The sequence below is a fragment of the Macaca thibetana genome, chromosome 5 (genome assembly GCF_024542745.1).
Source record: "Macaca thibetana thibetana isolate TM-01 chromosome 5, ASM2454274v1, whole genome shotgun sequence".
Classification (NCBI taxonomy): domain Eukaryota; kingdom Metazoa; phylum Chordata; class Mammalia; order Primates; family Cercopithecidae; genus Macaca; species Macaca thibetana.
Window position 1 is genome coordinate 79479660 of NC_065582.1, and position 21797 is coordinate 79501456.

General features: G+C 38.4%; 2 protein-coding genes across 6 annotated transcripts in view; both read right to left on the reverse strand.

The window, feature by feature from the left end:
* Nucleotides 1-21797, reverse strand: part of MCUB (mitochondrial calcium uniporter dominant negative subunit beta) — a 1088652-nt gene that overhangs the window by 151830 nt on the left and 915025 nt on the right. The gene's annotated exons all lie outside the window — the stretch shown is intronic.
* Nucleotides 1-21797, reverse strand: part of SEC24B (SEC24 homolog B, COPII coat complex component) — a 106119-nt gene that overhangs the window by 27241 nt on the left and 57081 nt on the right. For 3 of the 5 annotated variants that reach the window (XM_050790982.1, XM_050790979.1, XM_050790983.1), the window contains 4 exons: nucleotides 18239-18480; nucleotides 7445-7626; nucleotides 3215-3317; nucleotides 1223-1349 (listed from right to left, as the gene is read on the reverse strand). In XM_050790982.1, coding sequence (XP_050646939.1) covers nucleotides 1223-1349; nucleotides 3215-3317; nucleotides 7445-7626; nucleotides 18239-18480 — 654 coding nt within the window. Of the gene's footprint in view, nucleotides 1-1222; nucleotides 1350-3214; nucleotides 3318-7444; nucleotides 7630-18238; nucleotides 18481-21797 lie in introns of all 5 variants that reach the window. The other 2 variants (XM_050790980.1, XM_050790978.1) reach the window with 1 other exon arrangement.

Consider the following 21797-nt stretch of genomic DNA (forward strand, 5'->3'; position numbering starts at 1 on the left):
AAAAAAAAAATCAGGGGGCCAGGCGCAGTGGCTCACACCTGCAATCCCAGCATTTTGGGAGGCCGAGGCAGGGGGCAGATCATCAGGTCAGGAATTCAAGACCAGCCTGGCCAATATGGTGAAACCCCATCTCTACTAAAAAATACAAAAATTATCCAGACGTGGTGGTCGACACCTGTAGTCCCAGCTACTCTGGAGGCTGAGGCAGAAGAATTGCTTGAACCCGGGAGGCGGAGCTTGCAGTGAGCCGAGATTGCGCCACTGCACTCCAACCTGGGTGACAGAGCGAGACTCCATCTCAAAAAAAAAAAAAAAAAAAAAGATCAGGGTTGGGCGCAGTGGCTCATGTCTGTAATCCCAGCTCTTGGGAGACTGAAGCCTGAGGTGGATGGATCACATGAGCCCAGGAGTTCAGGACTAGCCTGGCCAACATAGCAGGAACCCATTTCTACTAAAAATACAAAAACTAGCCAGGAGTGGTGGTGCAAGCCTGTAGTCTCAGCTACTTGGGAGTCTGAGGCATGATTAGAACTTATAGCTTGAACCTGGAAAGCAGGGATTGCAGTGAGCCATATCACACGACTGCACTCCAGCCTAGGTGACAGAGCAAGACCCCATCTCCAAAAAAAAAAAAAAAAAAACCTACAAAAAAAAATTAACAATAGATCAGAAGGATAAAAAAACTTATGTTCTGAAATCAGGTGAGAAAACCAGGATGCAAGTAACCTTCCTTCTTAGACTTGTATCCTAGTTATTAAATCAAATGACATGGAAAAAAATCAGACAGAGAAACAAAAATTTGAAAGCAACTCTAGTAAGGGAACCAAAGAAATAAATAAAGGGAACAAGAGACAGACACATATACATGCATGCATCTAGATACACTGGCAAAGTTCTACCTGAGTTGAATGAACCAAACAGACAAATGTAAGACAATCTTACTGTCAGGGGCAAGCATAACTAGTCTGCATAAGCTCACCTGCATGAGTGTCACTGTTTCTATTTTTTTTACTTTGTCCTCATTGTTACTCTCCTCATTGTCAATTATCCCTTGGTTAGCCAAAATGAAGAATCCCTAGTCCTTGCCTTAGCCTATATTCCCTCTACTAAAGATTGCATGAAAATTCTTTTTAAAGCAATGAAGAGAGAAACCAGGAAATGATAAAATGTAAAAAAAATGTTGAAAAGAGGATTAAAACACATTTAAGAATCTAAAACTCACCATCATTAACTCTATAGCACAAATTGCATTTCCATCTACGTTGATCAATGAAGGATACAAAGGGGTTAATGTATGTTCGACAGGATCGGCACCTCACAATGGTATTTGATGTTATCACTGGTAATTGCTAGGAAATAAAATAAAGAAGTTGTAGCAGAAAAAGGCACCCCAAGGAAAAAGAGAATGTATACTGCTCTGTTCCATATATAGAACATAAACCTTAACTTGAACCTGGAAAGCAGAGATTGCAGTGGTTTTTGTGTGGTTTTATATGGAAGCATATTAACAAAATCCAGGGACATGCTGAGCAACACATGTAGCCATCAAGTTTTCTCCCTCTTGTCACAAATCATAACACTAAAATAAAGTCATACCAAACACTGGCCAAGAAAATAATGTAAATGAGATCTTATCAGCTGACCTTTAGAAATAACAGTGAGAGAGAAATATATCATATACAAATACCTTTGTCTTTGTTGACTGCACCTGGTACTAGACTATTAGGCACTGCTCATTAGACTGCCACAGCAATTTCTGACAGAAGCTGAGGCCAGAAGCAGTCAAACACAATGTGCCTTTTTAAAAAATTACATCTCTATGCTTAGTTTGGGAAAGGAATTTTATATTCAAGTAGAAAATTTAGAAAATATGAAAAAAGATTAAGAGATCACATATTATTCTATGTCCCTGAATTAACCTGCTATCATTTTAGTATATTTCATTCTGTTTTTTGTTCTATCTGCACATGAACATTTTGATCTTCGTATTTAATTTTTTCACATATGATTATTGTTATGCAAGTAACCACATTATCTGTTGTAAAAAAAAAAATCAGAAATACAGTTAACTAAGAATGAGAAAATAAAAAATTACAGAATTCTACATCACAGAGGATGTCACTGTAAACAATTTAGTATATATGCTTCCAGAAGGTATTTGTATGATACTCATATTTACAGAAAAACTCTCACATATATATGTGTAGGTGTGTATATATATATATATGAAATTAACTGTCTTGGTTTACAGATAAGGTTTTAAGAGTATTATAGGTGATTAAAAATATTTACTGAATAAATTCATGTACTTATTATATATTACAATTTTTTTATTTTCTATTCATTTTGATCTTTCCTATACTTCCTAGTAGGAAAATAAACTTCACAGGAAAGCTTTTTAACCTTTGTATCTCCAGCTTCCAACGTGAAGGTAGTCAATCAATATTTTTTGGATGAATGAGAGCAAAAGAAAACTCAGAACCAGTAAGAAGGGTAGTAAACAACAGTAGTAAAAAAAGTTTGAGAGAGAAATGCAACTTACGAAGTACAAATAAAACAGCCCTGAATAAAATTATTTTTGAAGTTTTCAAAATTTAAAAGTTTTAAAACTTTAAAGGTTTAAAAATCCCTACTGTTACAAAGTTTTTTGTTTTAATTAACAAATCTGTTTAATTTGTTAAGGAACAGACAGTTTTCCTGTCTAAGTGGACATCATTGTTGGTGTTTCCTTTGTGTTTAACGAAGAACTCCTAAAGTGTATCTACCTTCCATGGCCATTCCACCTTCCAAAACTACTAATCTTTCAAAATCCAGGTCAGACTTCATCACTTATAGAAAACTTTTGCTATTGTATCCACAGAGAATCACTTCTCATACTGTACTCACTACCTAAGTATCTCATAGAATTTGATTAATTACATGTATTAATTATCCTGCACTGTAATTATTTTTACATCTTTGTCCCCTGTTAGATAAGAACTTTTTGGAGGCAACTTCAATGACTTGATCATCTCTGTACTAACAGTGCTTAGCTTAGAGCTTGTCACAAAGTAGGTGTTCAAAAGACATTTGCCAAGTTGAATGTTATGGAAATGATTATTTCTAACTTCAAATAAAAGAAGATAAAGAAAATTCTAAGGAAATATAAAATTTAAGTACCTTGTACATAAGCATACATGTCAGTACCCATAAATAATATAAAATGTTACTTTACCGTTAGGTCTCTGAAGGGATGTAACAATAATCCTAAAGGAAGCTTAGCTTTATTCAGTAAAGCCTGTGTCTGTGGAATATTTGTCAAAGTACACCGAAATGAACTGCAAAAAACATAAACAACATGAAGGATATTAGCTATCAGAGAAAAATACACTGAAGTAGATAATTAAGAGCATTTAAGGACACAAGTGAAAATCATTTGGGCATGTTGCTATAACTGTAAGCAAGAAGGTCCTGATTAATTAGGCATGTATGTAATATATGCCAAAAGATCTAAATTAAAGAGTCAACACTTTCATGGTGGAAAAGTAGTACACATTCAGGGAAGACCAATTACTCCATTATGATTAGCCTGGAGTAGATGAATAGGAGCACATAGAAAACATGAGTGAAAAGGCCTATTTCTTTAATTATTCTGTTCCTGCTTTACTGCCCCCTTTGCACCTGTCAAACTCCCACTCTTACTACAAGACTCATGAAGGTTATCGCTCGTAACCACCCTCACCCCTAACGCCCCAAGTTAGAAGGAATGACTTCTTTCTCTGTGCTCTGAGATATGTGTATGCTTCTATGATATCAATTAGTCTGATTTACTTTAATTGGTTGTTTTTCTTGTCTGTCTTCGCCACTTGAGATCAGAGATAATTTTGTCTTTGTATCACCCTAGCCCAGTTTCTCTCATTGAGAAAGCGCTTATAACTTAGGAAGTTTTTTTTTTTTTTTTTTTTTTTTTGAGATGGAGTCTTGCTCTGTTGCCCAGGCTGGAGTGCAGTGGTGTGATCTCGGCTCACTGCAAGCTCCGCCTCCTGGGTTCACGCCATTCTCCTGCTTCAGCCTCCCAAGTAGCTGGGACTACAGGTGCCCACCACCACGCCTGGTTAATTATTTGTATTTTTAGCAGAGACAGGGTTTCACCGTGTTAGCCAGGATGGTCTCAATCTCCTGACCTTGTGATCGGCCTTCCAAAGTGCTAGGATTACAGGTGTGAGCCACTGCGCCTGGCCAAATAACTCATGAAGTTTTAAGGTCCATAAACAAAGAATGAATAAAGGAGAGGCCAAAGAAGTAAAAAGCAGAAGTACTGAAAGCCAGGCAAGAAATTTTAAGAAGAGTCATTAATATCACGTACAGATATAGAGATATCTATTTATTCCAGCCTTAGTGTTGTTCCTTGAACACAAAAAGCTTGTTCCTGCTTCAGGACCTCCACATTTGCTATTCATGCAGCTTGGAACCCTTTTACTCCCAGAGGAGTCATATGGCTTACTCTCTCACTTCACCCAGATCTCCACTCAAATGTTAAAAGTCTTTGGGTAAACCTGTCCAGACTCTTTTATTTACAAGAGTCACCCTCCACCCGTACTCCTTATTCTGATTTATTTTTCTTCACTGTAATACCCTGAACATTACATTATATATTTACTAGTTTGACTGTTCATAGAATATAAGTTCTGTGATTCCATAGAGATCAGGAACTGTGTTTTGTTTACAACTTTATCCCCAGCACATAGAAAACAGTGCTTTGCATTTAACTTACAAGGCATTTGATAAATATTTATTGAATTAATGATTTATCTTAGTATGTTGATACTATTATTATTCCTGTTTTACAGTTGACAAAACTGAGACTTTGAGAGGTTAAGTAAACTGTACAGTTTCATAGCCACTTAGGTCTGCTCAACTCTAAAGCCTGTACTCCTAATTATTTATTTTGATAAAAGAGACATTTTCTCAAAACACACATAAATGGGTAGGAAAATGTATGCCTTCCCCTTACCTATGGGTTCTCTTATACGTATGCAACATACTTTCTTTTTTTTTAAATAATTTTTTATTTTTTGGAGACTGGGTCTCACTCTGTTACCCAGACTGGAGTACAGTGGTGTGATCTCGGATCGCCGCAACTTCCACCTCTTGGGCTCAAGGGATCCTCCTACTTCAGCCTCCAGAGTAGCTGGGACCACAGGTGCATGGCACTATGCTCAGCTAATTTTTTTGTTTTTTGGTAAAGAAGGGGTTTCACTATGTTGTCCAGGCTGGTCACAAACTTCTGGGCTCAAGTGATCCACCTGCCTTAGCTTCCCAAAGTGCTGGGATTATAGATGTGAGTTACTATGCATGGCCCATACACTACATTTACCTATGTAGGGGGTGCCTAACCTTTTATACTACAAGGTCATAATTTACAAACTTATCAACCTGATAGCAACTTATATTCAGAAGGATGGGCAGCTGTTTTCAACCTATAATCCATGATGCCCTATGCTTTTAAGGAAACGATCTTGGCAGTACCTGAGGCACTGATGGTATGTGGATGGTAGAGTACAGTAGAAGAGGGGAAATTCTCAAAGCAGCTCCACTTCTTATTTTCTATATTGGAATTCTATATAATATTTTGGTTGAAAGAGTGGTTTGCAGCTTTTTTTTAAAAAGCTGGAAAACTACTGCTTTAAGAAAAGGGAAATAGGCTGGGCACGGTGGCTCACGCCTGTAATTCCAGCACTTTGGGAGGCCGAGGCAGGCGGATCTCCTGAGCTCGGGAGTTCAAGACCAGCCTGACCAACATGTCTCTACTAAAAATACAAAATTAGCTGGCTGTGGTGGCATACGCCTTTAATCCCAGGTACTCAGGAGGCTAAGGCAGGAGAATCGCTTGAACCTGGGAGGTAGAGGTTGCAGTGAGCCGAGACGTGTTATTGCACTCCAGCCTGGGCAACAAGAGTGAAACTCCATCTCAAAAATAAAAAAAGAAAGAAAAAAAGAAAAACAAAAAAAGAAAAGGGAAATATTGGCTCTAAACAATACTAATTCTCCTAATGCAAGAAAGAAGACAATGTCGGCCAAGTGCGGTGGATCACGCCTATAATCCTAGCACTTTGGATTATAGGCGTGTCCAAAGGCCAAGGCGGGCAGGTCACCTGAAATCAGGAGTTCGAGAACAGCCTGCCCAACATGGTGAAACCCCATCTCTACTAAAAATACAAAAATTAGGCATCATGGTGCACACCTGTAATCTCAGCTACTTGGGGGCTGAGGCATGAGAATCACTTGAACCTGGGAGGCAGAGGTTGCAGTCAGCCAAGATTGGGCCACTGCACTCCAGCCTGGGTAACAGAATGAGACCCTATCAAACAAACAAACAACAACAACAACAACAAGAAAGACAATGTTGTTCTGTGAAACAGTGTTTACTTTATGAGGAGGAGAAATTCCAGGAGCGGGAGGATGTCTTCAAAAAAAAAAAAACAGGCCGGGCGCGCGGTGGCTCAAGCCTGTAATCCCAGCACTTTGGGAGGCCGAGACGGGCGGATCACAAGGTCAGGAGATCGAGACCATCCTGGCTAACATGGTGAAACCCCGTCTCTACTAAAAATACAAAAAACTAGCCAGGCGAGGTGGCGGGCGCCTGTAGTCCCAGCTACTCGGGAGGCTGAGGCAGGAGAATGGCGTGAACCCGGGAGGCGGAGCTTGCAGTGAGCTGAGATCCGGCCACTGCACTCCAGCCTGGGCGACAGAGCGAGACTCCGTCTCAAAAAAAAAAAAAGAAAAAAAAAGAAAAAAAAACAAAAAAAAACAAACTAAAACCAGGGGGATATCCTATTCATAGGATACAGAACTAAAAGCATACAAGAACAAAGACATGAGGCACTGTGAAGTGAGTAACAGAGCTCATTCACACAAAGGTACACCAGGGCTTGGTGGCTGCCAGTGCAGTCTACCAGCTAAACTTCTCTATTAAAGGAAATCCGATCTAGATTCAGACTGGATTAGTAAGCCTGGGAGTCTACTGAGTGGGAAAAGAAAATTCTGAGATAAACCATTTATCTAAACCTGTTCTTGAGATTACGTAAGTGAGGTCTATGTTCTTTTCAAGCAAAGCCTGAAATTTTAAATATTTGTCCTTATTTAAAAGATTATTATTATTGAAAAGTGAGGAAAAAGACTTACGAAATAATAAATATAGTTAGATTTGGGTTCCTGAAACCCTTCATTCAAATAAAAATAATTTCCCTAACATTAGGTGATGGGGGAAGGGACTGGATTGAGACAGAGATGGGAACAAAAACAGATTATCTAAATCAAATTTTACATCTATACAAACTAAAATAGAAAAGTCAACATTAACAAAACTTCCAACCGAAGAAATAACATACTACTTTTACTATTTTTGAAAGTCACACAATGTTTTCATCACTTAAGAAAGATTATAAAATAAATAAATACCTACTCTGGGCTACAGTTTAATTTTTTGAGGTCTGCATTCAAGTTAGGTACAGGAGCCCAAACAGGAGTCATGGGTAAAATATTCCTCTCCTGAGTGAGGTTTACAGGTCTCAGGCTTTCTGGTTGTGGAGAACTCTGAAGACTCAATCCTCCTAGACTGGAGGACAGCTGGTTTACACCAGGATACTGCTGAAAGAGCAATTCAAAACAAAAGAACAATAAAACATAAATAAATATTCTTATACTATATATACTACATATCTCAACATACAGAAAAAGCATAAAGGTAAGAAAATTTAAATCTGGCTTGGTAATAGAATGACTTAGTATGCAGTCAATCTTAAAGCACACTTGAAAAAAACTCAAAGCAAAAATACTGAATAAATTTGAATCTTATTAGCAAGGTTAACCCTCGCAATGAAATTTCAGCAACAATGCTTTTCAACATTAGCAATTTGGTTTCCCTGAATACAGTTTATACTTGAAAAACAGAATAAATGCCCCAATAGTCTCAAGGTTCCCCTCCCCCACCCCCAATTATCAAGTTTCACAATGAGTTGATACCACAGAAATGTACAATGGTGTTCAACAGGTTTTGCCTTATTTTTTTGTTTCCTATATTTTTACTATGATCATGAATTCATGGCTTTTTGTTAACTCAAACTGATGTAATGAATTATAGTCATTATTCTTATGTTCAAACTACCCAATCTTTAGCCAGTGAAAGCCCTTTCAAGATGGCCCCAGTATCCTTTTATATGAACCTAACTAGCCTTTGTTAGTTTCCCTGCTTTCTTACACAATATTTTATACTCTTTTACTTCAAACCTAGAATTGTTTGTCTAAAAAGGAATCTTGGCTCCTTTTCAGTAGAGATGATACCTAAAAACCATAATCTGGATTACAAAGGTGCTTATTACTAGTGTGCTATTATTCCTTCCAGATACTTGCAATAGGTAAAGACGGAAAATATAGAGGTTAAAGTAGAAGCAAATAATGAATCCATGTTGACAGTTCCAATTCAAATTTAAGATGACGGGGTATTTACTTAAGTTCTTTGATTTTATACTGGTATCTCTGTTCTCTTTTGCTACAAATCTTGATTTCTAACGGTAACAGCATTATTTTTTCCTATAATATACATTTATAACACTATCATGTCAGATTATTAAATTTTTCATAGTTCTTTTTGTCCTTACATTATATCCCACTGAGATGTATAAAATACTAGGTTTTAAGATCAGATGAACAGTACTTTTCCTGACATTAGAATGTATCCAACTTGATAAACAGGTTTTTTAAAATTTTATTTTTTCATATTTAAGAATCATTTTTAACCTTTTTGGTTTTTGAGTAAACATGACATTTACATAATTCTAATGTCAAAAAAATTATAATAAGGTAGTAATACAGTAAGGTATTCAGATATATCTTATTTCACTCTTAGTCACCTCTGCCTATCGTTAACTATTTTTATCAGCTTATGGTTTAATCCTTCCATTGTTTCTATTTATATAAGCTAAACATACATGCTGTTTTAAATATAGCCCCTTTTTCAACTAAAAAAATGTCCTGGCAATAACTCTATGCTTATACCTTCTGCATTTCTTTTTGCAGCCACCGAGCACTCCATTATGTTAATGTGCTATAGAATTCCAGCTAATATATGGATAATGATACATTCAGAAAAATCACTATTTTAACAATCCATACTGAAATAAATGATTCAGGTAGTGGTCACTTGTAATGGAAGACCATAGATATCAACAGATGATAAAGCCACTGGGTGAAAGCTTAACGAGGAACTTCACAATTAAAGGATCAGGATGTCACCATATGAGGTACTAATCAAGCCTAGCACTGGTATAAGTTAAATAAACAGATATTATTTTGAAGTGTATATCTCCAAAATATATATTAGGACCTAAATAAACAAATAATTGAAGTAATACACCTAAATATAATCAACCATTAGATCTAACTCCCAATCCACAGAAAATGAAACAAAAATAAGTTAAATGATACCACAAAGAAGTAAACAGCTAAATTCGGAATGCGGGACATTCTACAGAACAACAGACTCAGTTATTTTACCAAATCAAAGGCATTAAACAGAAGAGGGGTGGGGCTTGTTTTAAATTAAAACAAGAATTAAGAGACATAAGCAAATGAAATTAGTAAACTATTATTTGGGTTTTAATGTGAACAAAGTATACAAAGGCATTTTTGAAGTAGTCTGGAAAATGTGAATATAGACTGAATTTTAAATGACATTTAGAAGTTATTAATTTTGTTGGCTATGATAGTAGTATTGTGATTATGTAAGAAATGCTGTCTACCTCCCTAATTTTAAAATCCTCAGCAAGAAAAGTGGTGGTGGGGTGGGGGCAGTGTAGACCCATATGAAACAAATATAGCAAAATGTTGACAGTAACTGAAGGTGGTGCTGTTAAGGAAAAAAACTGGATAATAAAAAGGATTCTCTGAGTTTTCTGTAGAGCTGTAAAGAATCAGAAAAAAGATCACATGAATTAACAGTAGTATATAACAGAAAACCGCCCAAAAGACCCAGTTTTCTAAGAATTTAGGACATAAAATAAAGGTGGGATATTTAATGAGAGAGAGAAGACAGATTACCTAATAAGTGATAGTGAACTAAGGGTAAACCATTTTGCAGGTGAAGGGGAGAGAATGAGACTTCTTATTTACATTATGTACCAAAATAAAACCTTAGACGGATTAATGATGCAAAACCAAAATCATCAAATAACTAAAAAAAAAAAATAGCTAGAATATTTTCCTAATCTTAAGGCTGAAAAGACCTTTTAAAGGATACAAACAAAGGTAAAAACAACAAAAGAAATTATAAAATGAGGCCAGGTGCAGTGGCCCACGCCTGCAATCCCAGCACTCTGGGAGGCCGAGGTGGGCGTGTCACTTGACTTCAGGAGTTCCAGGCCAGTTTGGTCAACATATTGAAATCCCATCTCTACTAAAAATACAAAAATTAGATCGGGCGCAGTGGCTCATGCCTGTAATCCCAGCACTTTGGGAGGCTGAGGTGGGTGGATCACGAGGTCAGGAGCTCAAGACCAGCCTGGCCAACATGGTTAAACCCCGTCTCTACTAAAAATTGAAAAATTAGCTGGGCATGGTGTGGCAGGTGCCTGTAATCCCAGCTACTCGGGAGGCTGAGGCAGGAGAATTGCTTGAAACCTGAAAGCAGAGGTTGCAGTGAGCCGAGATTGTGCCACTGTACTCCAACCAGGCAACAAGAGTGAAACTCCGTCTCAGGAAAAAAAAAAAAAAAAAAAAAAAAAAAAGTTAGCTGGGCGTGGTGCCACATGCCTGTAGTCCCAGCTACTTGGAGTCTGAGACAGGAGAACTAGTTCAACTTGTCTTACTTCACAGCACTTGTAACTACTTGAAATAAACTATTTGTTTACTTATTTATTGTCTTATTAATCCTGACCTCCCACCAACCTTCTTAAGAGCAGGAACTGTTTTGCTCACTGAGCCTCCTCTCGTATTCTCAGTGCCTAGAATAGTACTGACACAGAGTAGGAACAAACTTCTATTTAGTAGAGAGAAATTCCAAAGTCTTAAAAGAATTAAATGCTGGCCGGATGTGATGGCTCGCGCCTGTAATCCCAGCACTCTGGGAGGCCACAGCAGGTAGATCATCTGAGGTGAGGAGTTTGAGACCAGTCTGGCCAACATGGTAAAGCCCCACCTCTATTAAAAACACAAAAATTAAGCTGGACTTGGTGGCACGTGCCTATAATCCCAGTTACTCGGGAAGCTGAGGCAAGAAAATCACTTGAACCTGGGAGGCAGAGGTTGTAGTGAGCCGCGATCGTGCCACTGAACTCCAGCTTGGGACACAGAGTGAGACTCCATTTCAAAAAAAAAAACAAAAAACAAAAAACAATACCCATTAAATAAATGTTTTGATTCTGTAATTCCACTTAAGGAAATAGTTAAGACAAATGCACAAATGTGTGTGTGTAGTCACGTCGCTTAGTGATGAGGACATGTTCTGAGAAATGTGTCATTAGGCGATTTTGTCCTTGTGTAAACATCACAGAGTGTACGCACAAACCTAGATGGTATAGCCTACTACACACCTGGGCTATATGATATAGCCTCTTGCTCCTAGGCTACAAACCTGCACAGCACTGTTACTGTGTTGAATACTGTAGGCAACTGCACACAATGATGTTTGTATATCTAAACACAGAAACTACAGGAATAATATAGTATAAAATATACAAGATGGTACACTTGCATAGGGTACTTAGTATGAATGGAGCTTACAGGACTGGAAGTTGCTCTGAGTGAGTCAGTGAGTGGTGAGTGAAGGTGAAAGCCCAGGACACCAGTGTACTGTAGACTTTAAAAACACTGCACATTTAGGCTTTATCAAACCTATAAAAACACAGTTTTTGGCCAGGCATGGTGGCTCACGTCTGTAATCCCAGCACTTTGGGAGACCTAGGCAGGTGGATCACTTGAGGTCCAGAGTTTGAGACAAGCCTGGACGACATGGTGAAACCCAGTTTCTACTAAAAATACAGAAATTAGCCAGTTACGTGCTGGCAGGTGCCTGTAATCTTCCAGCTACTTTGGGAGGCTGAGGCACGAGAATCGTTTGAACCTGGGAGGTGGAGGTTGCAGTGAGAGCTGAGATTGTGCCACTGCACTCTAGCCTGAGTGACAGACGAGACTCTGTGGGAAAAAAAAAGTTTTTCTTTCTCCTATAATACATTAGTTTACTGTAACTTCTCTACCTCATAAACTACTTATTTTAATAGGTTGGTGCAAATGTAACTGTGGGTTTTGTCATTACTTTTTTTTTTTTTTTTAAGACGGAATCTTGCTCTTGCTGCCCAGGCTGGTGTGCACTGGTGCAATTTTGGCTCACTGCAACCTCTGCCTCCCGGGTTCAAGCAATCCTCCTGCCTCAGCCTCCCTAGTAGCTGGGATTACAGGCGCCCGCCACCAAGCACAGCTAATTTTTGTATTTTTAGTAGAGACAGGGTTTCACCATGTTGGCCAGGCTGATCTCAAACTCCTGACCTCAGGAGATCCACCCGCCTCAGCCTCCCAAAGTGCTGGGATTACAGGCGTGAGCCACTGCGCCTGGCCTGTCATTACTTTCAATGGCAAGAACCACAATGGCTTTTGCACCAATCTAAATAACTTTTTGACTTTTGCAAAAACAGTGTAAAACACACATTGTACAGCTGTACAAAAAATTTTCTTCCTTTTACAGCCTTATTCTATAAGCTTTTTTCTATTTTAAGCTTTTTTCTTTTTAAACTGTTTTGTTGAAAAATAAATACACAAACACATACATTTGCTTAGTCCTACACAGGATCAGGATCAATAATCACTGTCTTCTACCTCCACATCTTGTCCCACTGGAAGGTCTTAAGGTGTAAAAACATGTAAGGAGCTGTCATTTCCTGTGATAACAATGCCTTCTTCTGGATACTTCCTGGAAGACCTGTGTGAGGCTGCTTTACAGTTAACTTTTATTTTTTATAAATAGAAACAGTACACTCTAAAATAATGATAAAAAGTTTAGTATAAGTAAATACATAAACCAGTAGTCATTTATTTTTGTTATCAAGTATTATGCACTGTGCATAACTGTGCTACGACATTAGCACAGCTACGAAGTCAATAGGTGACAGGAATTTTTCAGCTCCATTATAATCTTATGGGACCACCATCATATATGTGGGTCCATCATTGACTAAAATGTCATTATGAAGCACATGACTGTATGTGCATTTATGTATGATAAAGTCTGTGTGTGTGTGTATGTGTGTGTATACACATACAAGGATTTTTTTCTTTTGTCACAGGTTCTTGCTATGTTGCCCAGGTTGGTCTCAAACTCCTCAGCTCAAGTGATTCTCCTGTCTTAACTGGGATCACAGAAGCACACCAAGCTTAAAAGGATGCTGATTTTGAAACTGAGTTATGCCCCGCAAATGGGAGACTCATTATAAAACATACAAGTACCAAAATGATGAAAGATATTATAAGAAAGGTTTCTTCTTATACTGTTAAATAAATTTAAACATTTTCCAAAGTGATATTTGTATTTTTCAACTTCTTTTGTTTGTTTAAACAAGTCATCTAGACAATCAGCTTCTTTCCTGGCTTCCCTAGCAAGGTGTAGTGAAAGAAACCTGGAAAGACAGACTCCAAGCATTGCTGTCTACAACCTGGTAGAAATACTGGTTAACATTTATTAATATTTTACCTTTTGTTTATCTGCATTTTCTCTAATTGATCTCACTAAATTTGTAATTTTAAAAAGCTATGTAGTATCTATATCTGGTTTTTCATGTATTCACTGAAAATATTTTTCTAATTTTCATTTTTGTTTTTAAGCATCAGCCTTTTTCCTGTTTTTCAACCCTATAAAACAATTTTAAGGTGTTTTTTTTCCTTCAAAAACCAACTGTTAGGGTTTCCCACTACTTAATAAAAGTCATCTCAAATTTATCAATACAAAGAAAAGCCCTTACACAGAGCTCTTTCATTGCACTACATTAAGTACAACATTTAAAGCCATTTCAACTTTATTATGACTGTTAAGACTGTTTAAAGCTAAGCTAAGATATTCTTACCCTACCTGGAACTTCGAAATTAAATGGGCCAGGCGTGGTGGCTCACGCCTGTGATCCCAGCACTTTGGGAAGCCAAGGTGGGCAGATCACGAGGTCAGGAGATCCAGACCATCTTGGCTAACACAGCGAAACCCCGTCTCTACTAAAATACAAAAAACTAGCTGGGCGTGGTGGCACATGCCTGTAGTCCCAGCTACTTGGGAGGCTGAGGCAGGAGAATCACTTGAACCTGGAAGGCGGAGGTGGCAGTAAGCCATGATCCGAGATTATGCCAATGCACTCCAGCCTGGGCGACAGAGCAAGACTCTGTCTCAAAAAAAAAAAAAAGGCTTCTTTTAAAAAAGTTTGATAATTTTAATCTTCGATGAAAATTTATCATCTTTTTTTAATAGATAAGAATTTAAATGTAGGTCCTAGCTGTATACCTAAATCATTACTGTTCACTGACCCTAAAACAGTAGTGTTCAAAAAATGGTTTTAAATTCAGATCAGACAAAAATAAATAGCTGCTTGTAATCTTCCTTGGAAAGATCCATATATCCATATATCTACAGTAAAAAGTCTGAGTATGACTTTTTACTGTACAAATCCTTATCAGTTAAAGAGAAAAAAAGTGCTTAATTCTGAACTGCAAGGTCTTTTGCATTCTTAGAACCAAGCGTGGTACTGGACAGGTGATTTCACTTATTTGAGTTTCTATTTCCTAACAAAATGAAAGGAAGGTGACTATTTAAAATTTAAGAAGTCAGGCCGGGCGCGGTGCCTCAAGCCTGTAATCCCAGCACTTTGGGAGGCCGAGACGGGCGGATCACGAGGTCAGGAGATCGAGACCATCCTGGCTAACACGGTGAAACCCCGTCTCTAATAAAAAATACAAAAAACTAGCCGGGCAAGGTGGCGGGCGCCTGTAGTCCCAGCTACTCGGGAGGCTGAGGCAGGAGAATGGCGGGAACCCGGGAGGCGGAGCTTGCAGTGAGCTGAGATCCGGCCACTGCACTCCAGCCTGGGCGGCAGAGCGAGACTCCGTCTCAAAAAAATAAATAAATAAAATAAAAAATAAAAAAAATAAAATAAAATTTAAGAAGTCAAAATTCCAAGTGTTGACAAGAATGTGAAGCAACTGTACTCTCACATGCTGCTATTGAGGTATAAATCAGAACATCACTTTGGCAAACTGTCTAGCTTTAACTGCTAAAGTTGAAAAATGAATATCTAATGGCCCAGCAATTCCATTCCTAGATATATACACTCACTAAAAGACAGGGACAGAAATGTTCACAATAGCATCATTCATAATGGCCCCACACTGGAAAGTTACCCCAATGCCCATCAACAATAGAACAAATAAGCAAACTGGTCTATTCACATGATTGAGTACCACAGAACAATGAAAACGAATGAATTACAATCACACAATAAGCATAATGTTGAGCAAAAGAATCTAGACACAAGTACATATGGTATGCTTCCAATTATGTAAAAGAAAAGAAAGGTGGGAATGGTTCCTTTCTAACAGTCTACTTCTAAATATTTTGGCTTTATGATGCTCACTTAAGTGTGACTGATAACCCAGGTTACTTTTTAGTATATCTTTGTCCCCTTTATCCAAACTTTTCTAAAACTTGTACTAGACCCAGAATATAAAAAGGATTGTGATTATGGAATAAAATGATGTTGTATTTTTTAATTCCAGTAGAATATTTTTACTCTTATCCCAAAGTTAATTTCTTGACACTTCTAAAATAACCTCCCAAACAAAATACGAAACAAAAAATACTTCCTATACTCCTTTGTCAGGGGTCAGCAAACTTTTTCAGTGGATAGTCAGATGGTCAGTATTTTAAAGCTTTGAGAGCCACATGATCTCTTTTGCAACTACTCAACTGTACTACTGCAGCGCAAAAGCAGCCATAGACAATAACATAAAAGAATGGGCATGGCTGTATTCCAATAAAACTTTATTTACAAACAGGCAGTGGGCTCGATTTGGCCAGAGGGCCATGGTTTGCGGACTATTATCCTAAGTCATTATTTAAGACCACTTACTATTTCAAAATAATTATTTTTCTCCTTGCTCAACACTTCCAAGAATCAACCTTTTCTTTGAACCTGGTTTTCTTGTCATAAAAATTCTAAGTAAATAATATGTTGCAACCCCAAATAGGAACTTGCCTAAAAGTACAAAAGTCAAACAAGACAGACTTAAAAATTGTTTCACATGGCATAACAGAGCCATAAATAAAATCCAGCAAATGGGAGGCAGAGAAATCTGTACTAACCAACCATATTCCTCTAATGTCTCTCTCAGTTTTCTTCCTCCCTTTTTCCTCTGTACTTTAATTCTAAGGTTAAATTCCAAAAACAAATAATTTTCCTTTTTCTTTTGCCCCACCCCCACTCACGATGGCTTCCTGGTATGTCACCCAGGCTAGATTCAAACTCCTGAGCTCAAGCAATCCTTCTACTTTAGTCTTGAGTAGCTGGAACTACATGAGTGAGCCACTGCTCCTCACTGATTATCCTATTTCTCATTTTCATTCTTACTTCACCATAAAATTTCTATAAGGTTAGTCAACTGAGAACAGTTTTCTGTAAGTAGCAATACTCTTGTCATTAAAATTGTTTCCTGGCCAGGCGCGGTGGCTCACTCCTGTAATCCCAGCACTTTGGGAGGCCGAGGCAGGCGGATCACTTGAGGTCAGGAGTTCGAGCCAGCCTGGCCAAAATGGTGAAACCCCATCTCTACTAAAAATACAAAAATTAGCCGGGCATGGTGGTGGGCACCTGTAATCACAGCTACTTGGAAGGCTGAGGCAGGAGAATCGCTTGAACCTGGGAGGCAGAGGTTGTAGTGTGAGCCGAGATCGCGCCACTGTACTCCAGCCTAGGCGGTAAAGTGAGACGCTGTCTCAAAAAAAAAAAAATTTGTTTCCCTGTATTTTATTTTCTTCTCAAGAAATACAGATGTGAATGAAATACTGTCAAGTATTTCACTGTATAAATATCGTATCAGTTGTTAAACTGCTAGGTTTATAAGATGGCTCCAGAAAAGGTCATGTCAGAATGGGTCCTAGCAGCAGTGATAGGAGTTAAGAAGAAATAACTTAGGCAGATAGTGAGGGTATGTGAATCCTCAGTTAAGGCTTTTCTTTTTAATGAAAAGCAGCCCCAAACCATTCTCTAAGGAAGAGCAGCCTGTAAAGTGGAGCTGCAGACATAGACAAGCAAGCTGGCGGCCTCCTAGGGTGAATGCTGGCAGGAACTAGGGGCCAGACATGTTCAAGATGGCAGCTCCATCATTCCCTTCTCTGCCAGTCACGTGTACAGTAAAGAGCAGACAAGATGGTGTTGGCCAAGGATAATTTATTTGCATAAGAAGATTAGGGTAGGGCAACCAGCCTCTCCCCCAACGCCTTATGTAAAGGTAACAACTAATTGAACCGATCTGTGAGCCCTAAGTAAATAAGACATTGCCTCCTCAAGATGGACTATAAGATTTGGTGCATCCACCTCCAGCCAGTGTTTTCCACTTGGAGGCCCCTCTCGAGAAAGCTGTTTCTCTTTCTCCTCTCTTCTGCCTATTAAACTTCCACCCATAAACTCCTCATGTGTGTCCGCGTCCTAAATTTTCCTGGCTGCAAGATGACGAACCTCGGGTTTTTACCCCAGAAAATGTAGCCACTTCAGCAGCAAATAAGCATGTGAACCTATGAGCATATTTATGTGTGTGGAGGCTCTCATCAAGATGAGTTATGTGTCATAAAGTTCTTTAAATGCAGGGTAGGGACCAAATCACATTTTACCTGTCATTTTCTAAGGAGAATGCCAGCTTGATAATACAAAATTTTTTTAAAAACTTAACATTTACTTAAATTTTCTGATTATAAAATTAATACTTGCAATTGCAGAGTGAAAAATAAAGATACAATGAAGAAAAATAAAATCATAGCTAATATCTTGATCTAGATTTAACCTTTTTAAAAATGTGATATTTATATTTCATTTAATCTCTTTCTACATATATACACACAAAAAAGCTGAGATCAAATTCTATGTATGTTTGATCTAGGCTGACATGTAATTCCCACCAGGAATTTGTCAGAATTAAGTTTTATAACTGTTACAATGTGTGTATACAACTGAATACATACTTGAGGATACTGCTGGAATCCAGAATATACCGGGTTACTGGGCTGTACTCCAGAAGTAAGTGGTGCTGTAGCATTCTGATAACCAGGCTGAAGTGTTGGATAGCCATAGCCAAAAGGCTTAGCCATTTTTGAAGGCTGAGGGATGACAGGAGCTGCAGCTGAAGCTGGAGCTGAAGCAGAAGCAGGATCAGGTTCAGGGGCGGGATCAGGAGCAGGACTGCTTGCTGATGAAGAAAGCATATCTAAAAAATGGAAACACATGGTGTTAACAACTGAAAATCAAGACTCCACAAAGACTGGACTCCTGATCCAGTCCATAACCCCTGACATGTCCTTTTTTCTTTTTATTCTAAGAAATTTTGAACACACGCAAAGTAGGGAGAATGATGAACCCCATATACTTATCACTAAGCTTCAATAATTATCAATATTTTGCTAATCTTGTTTTACATGTTGTCATACGACATCTTTTTTTTTTCCTTTTTACAGGAGTGTTTACGAGAAAACTCTACCCCATATTTTACATAATTTCACCATCTTCTTTTTAAATAGAGATAGGGTCTCCCATGTTGCCTAGGCTGGTCTTGAACACCTGTGCTCAAGAGATTTTTCTACCTTGGCCTCCCAAAGTGCGGAACATATAGGCGTGAGCCCCTTGAGATGGTAATTCTAACAGATAAGAATATATTTGTATAATACACACACACACACACACACACACACAAAGTTAATACAGTTTTAAAAAATGCTCTCAGCAGACACTAAGCACCACAAAACAAAGCAAGCAATAAAAAGGGTGCCAACTACTCTTTTCTCCAATTTTCTTTATCTAACCCTACCATCTATATAGAAACTAACTCTATGGAAGGAGTAGCATGTTTCCATAATCCTCTATAAATGTGCATTATTTGCAGTAGCAAAACTGTTAGTCAAGCATGAAAGATAGTGTCTAGAGGCTGGGCGCAGTGGCTCACTCCTGTAATCCCAGCACTGTGGGAGACTGAGCTGGGTGGATCATGAGGTCAGGAGTTCGAGGCCAGCCTAGCAAATATGGCAAAACCCCATCTCTACTAAAAACACAAAAATTAGCTGGGCGTGGTGGCGGGTGTCTGTAGCTCCAGCTACTCAGGAGGCTAAGGTTGCAGTGAGCTGAGATTGCGCCATTGCACTCCAGCCTGGGCCACAGGGTGAGACTCTGTATCAAAAAAAAAAAAAAGATACTGTCTAGAATAGCGTCCTGCTCCTAGAACAATGTTTAGTATGCAATAAATGTCAAGTAAAATGTATTTAATAAATAAATGCCCTTATTTAAATTTAAAACAAGGTGGAATTAAAACAAAAAAACTGGAGAAAACTTAAATATCATATACAAAAACAATAATAACAAAAAGAAGCTCTAAAAGTTACTCTACACATAACCATTATTAACAGTTTGGCATATTGACTGTTTAGTCCTATTATGAAGTCAAATCTACAATGTGCATTCATTTTAGTTCATAAGATATCCTTCACCAGCAGCATTTGGATTCTGCAAAAATATATTCTTAGAAACTTTAACTGAATCAATCTTTTTTTTTTTTTTCCTTGAGGAATCACATCTCCTTATTGGGTCTAATTCTGAAGATACATTCCTAGACATTCTGCTATCATCTTGTGCTGACTAGGCAGGGATCAGCTTACTGGCTTTCTGGTAACCTCCCAGACTTCTTAAGAGGGTAAGACCTTCAATACGGTGTCATAATCCTTAGATCTCTTGCTTGTCTCTCCTCATGGTGATGGAAACATAGGCAGAAAGTTCTTGTAACATGACAATTTATCAGCTTAAGAAATAAAAAAAATGGGGCTGGGTGCAATGAATGGCTCATGCCTATTATCCCAACACTTTGGAAGGCCGAGGTGGAAGGACTGTTTGAAGCCAGATGTTTGATACCAGCCTGGACAACAAAGTGAGACCCCATCTCTACGAAAAGAAAAAAAAAAAAAAAAAAAAAAGCTGGATATGGTGGTGTGCACCTGTAGTCCCAACTACTTGGGAGGCCGAGGAGGGAGGATGGCTTTAGCCCGGTAGTACCAGGCTGCAGTGAACCATGATCACACCACTGCACTCCAGCCTGGGTGACAGAATGAGACCTTGTCTCAAAAAAAAAAAAAAAAAAAAAGGAAAGAGAAGGAGAAGGAGGAGGAGGAGGAGAAGAGGAGGAAGGGGAGGAAGAAGAAGGAGGAGGAGGGAGGAGGGGGAGGAGGAGGAGGAGGAGGAGGAGGAAAGAAAACTGGAGTTATAAACATGAAGGTCTAAATCTTCTCCCCTTCTTCAGGAAAGAATTCTACAGATCTATCCTAGTACCTGACATATAGTAGGCCTACAGTTCATTTAACATTACTGCTACAGATGCTCACATAGTTCTTTAATTTTGGTGCAGTGTAATAGGAAGAAAACTTGTCCAAGGTTACTGAAATACTTTCAACACATAGGATTACAAGATTAGAATTTGTTGACTGAATGAATACAAAGAAACCAAAGTCTGACTGCAGGGCCAGAATCTTTCAACTATACTACACTAGACATTTTTCGTTTCACATTAATTTAGAGTTCATGGGATACTATATGGTTGTTGATCTTTTAGTGAATTAAGCAACTCTTCTAGACTATCTTGACAAGAGATTGTTTTTGGAATGGTTTACAACTTCTTACACACACACACACACAAACAAAATTCCTAGGGGCAAAAATCCTTAACTATAAAAAACTGAGTCATTTATTCAAGTAGTTTAAAAAAATTTTTTTTTTTTTGAGACGGAGTCTCGCTCTGTCGCCCAGGCTGGAGTGCAGTGGCGAGATCTCGGCTCACTGCAAGCTCTGCCTCCCGGGTTCACGCCATTCTGCCACCTCAAGCCTCCCGAGCAGCTGGGACTACAGGTGCCCACCACCATGCCCAGCTAACTTTTTGTATTTTTAGTAGAGACGGGGTTTCACCATCTTAGCCAGGATGGTCTTGATCTCCTGACCTTGTGATCCGCCCACCTCGGCCTACCAAAGTGCTGGGATTACAGGTGTGAGCCACCACACCTAGCAGTATTTTTAAAATATTACAAGGTAATTCCATACTGAGCTGAAAAGATTGAAGTTTTCTACTGATTCACAGAATAGTGATAGCAAGACAGTATTTTTTTTTTTTAAGTATAGAACATTCCCACTTCAATTAAACTTCATCCTGGATCATCAACAAAGAGATAAGAAATAAAGAGAAGGGCAAAACTGCTTTTTCTGTTAGTTTTGAAGCTTGGAATCATTAGAAAAAGAGAGACAGAGGTCAGGTACAGTTGTCAGGTTGTCAGTGATAGGAGACAGGAGAGCAAGAAAAATCACAGTATAAGATATTAAAATGAAATGATAGTTTTTTCTTTCAATACTATCCACTCCTGTACTTGAATGTAATGGCTAAAGTGATTTCAGATATGGTTAAAAGTGATGTCTCCAAAACCCACCCCCAAGTTGGGGGTAGCATCTATTTACCTACTAGAGGCAGCCAGAAGCCACTGAGGGAGCAAAGAGTCAAAG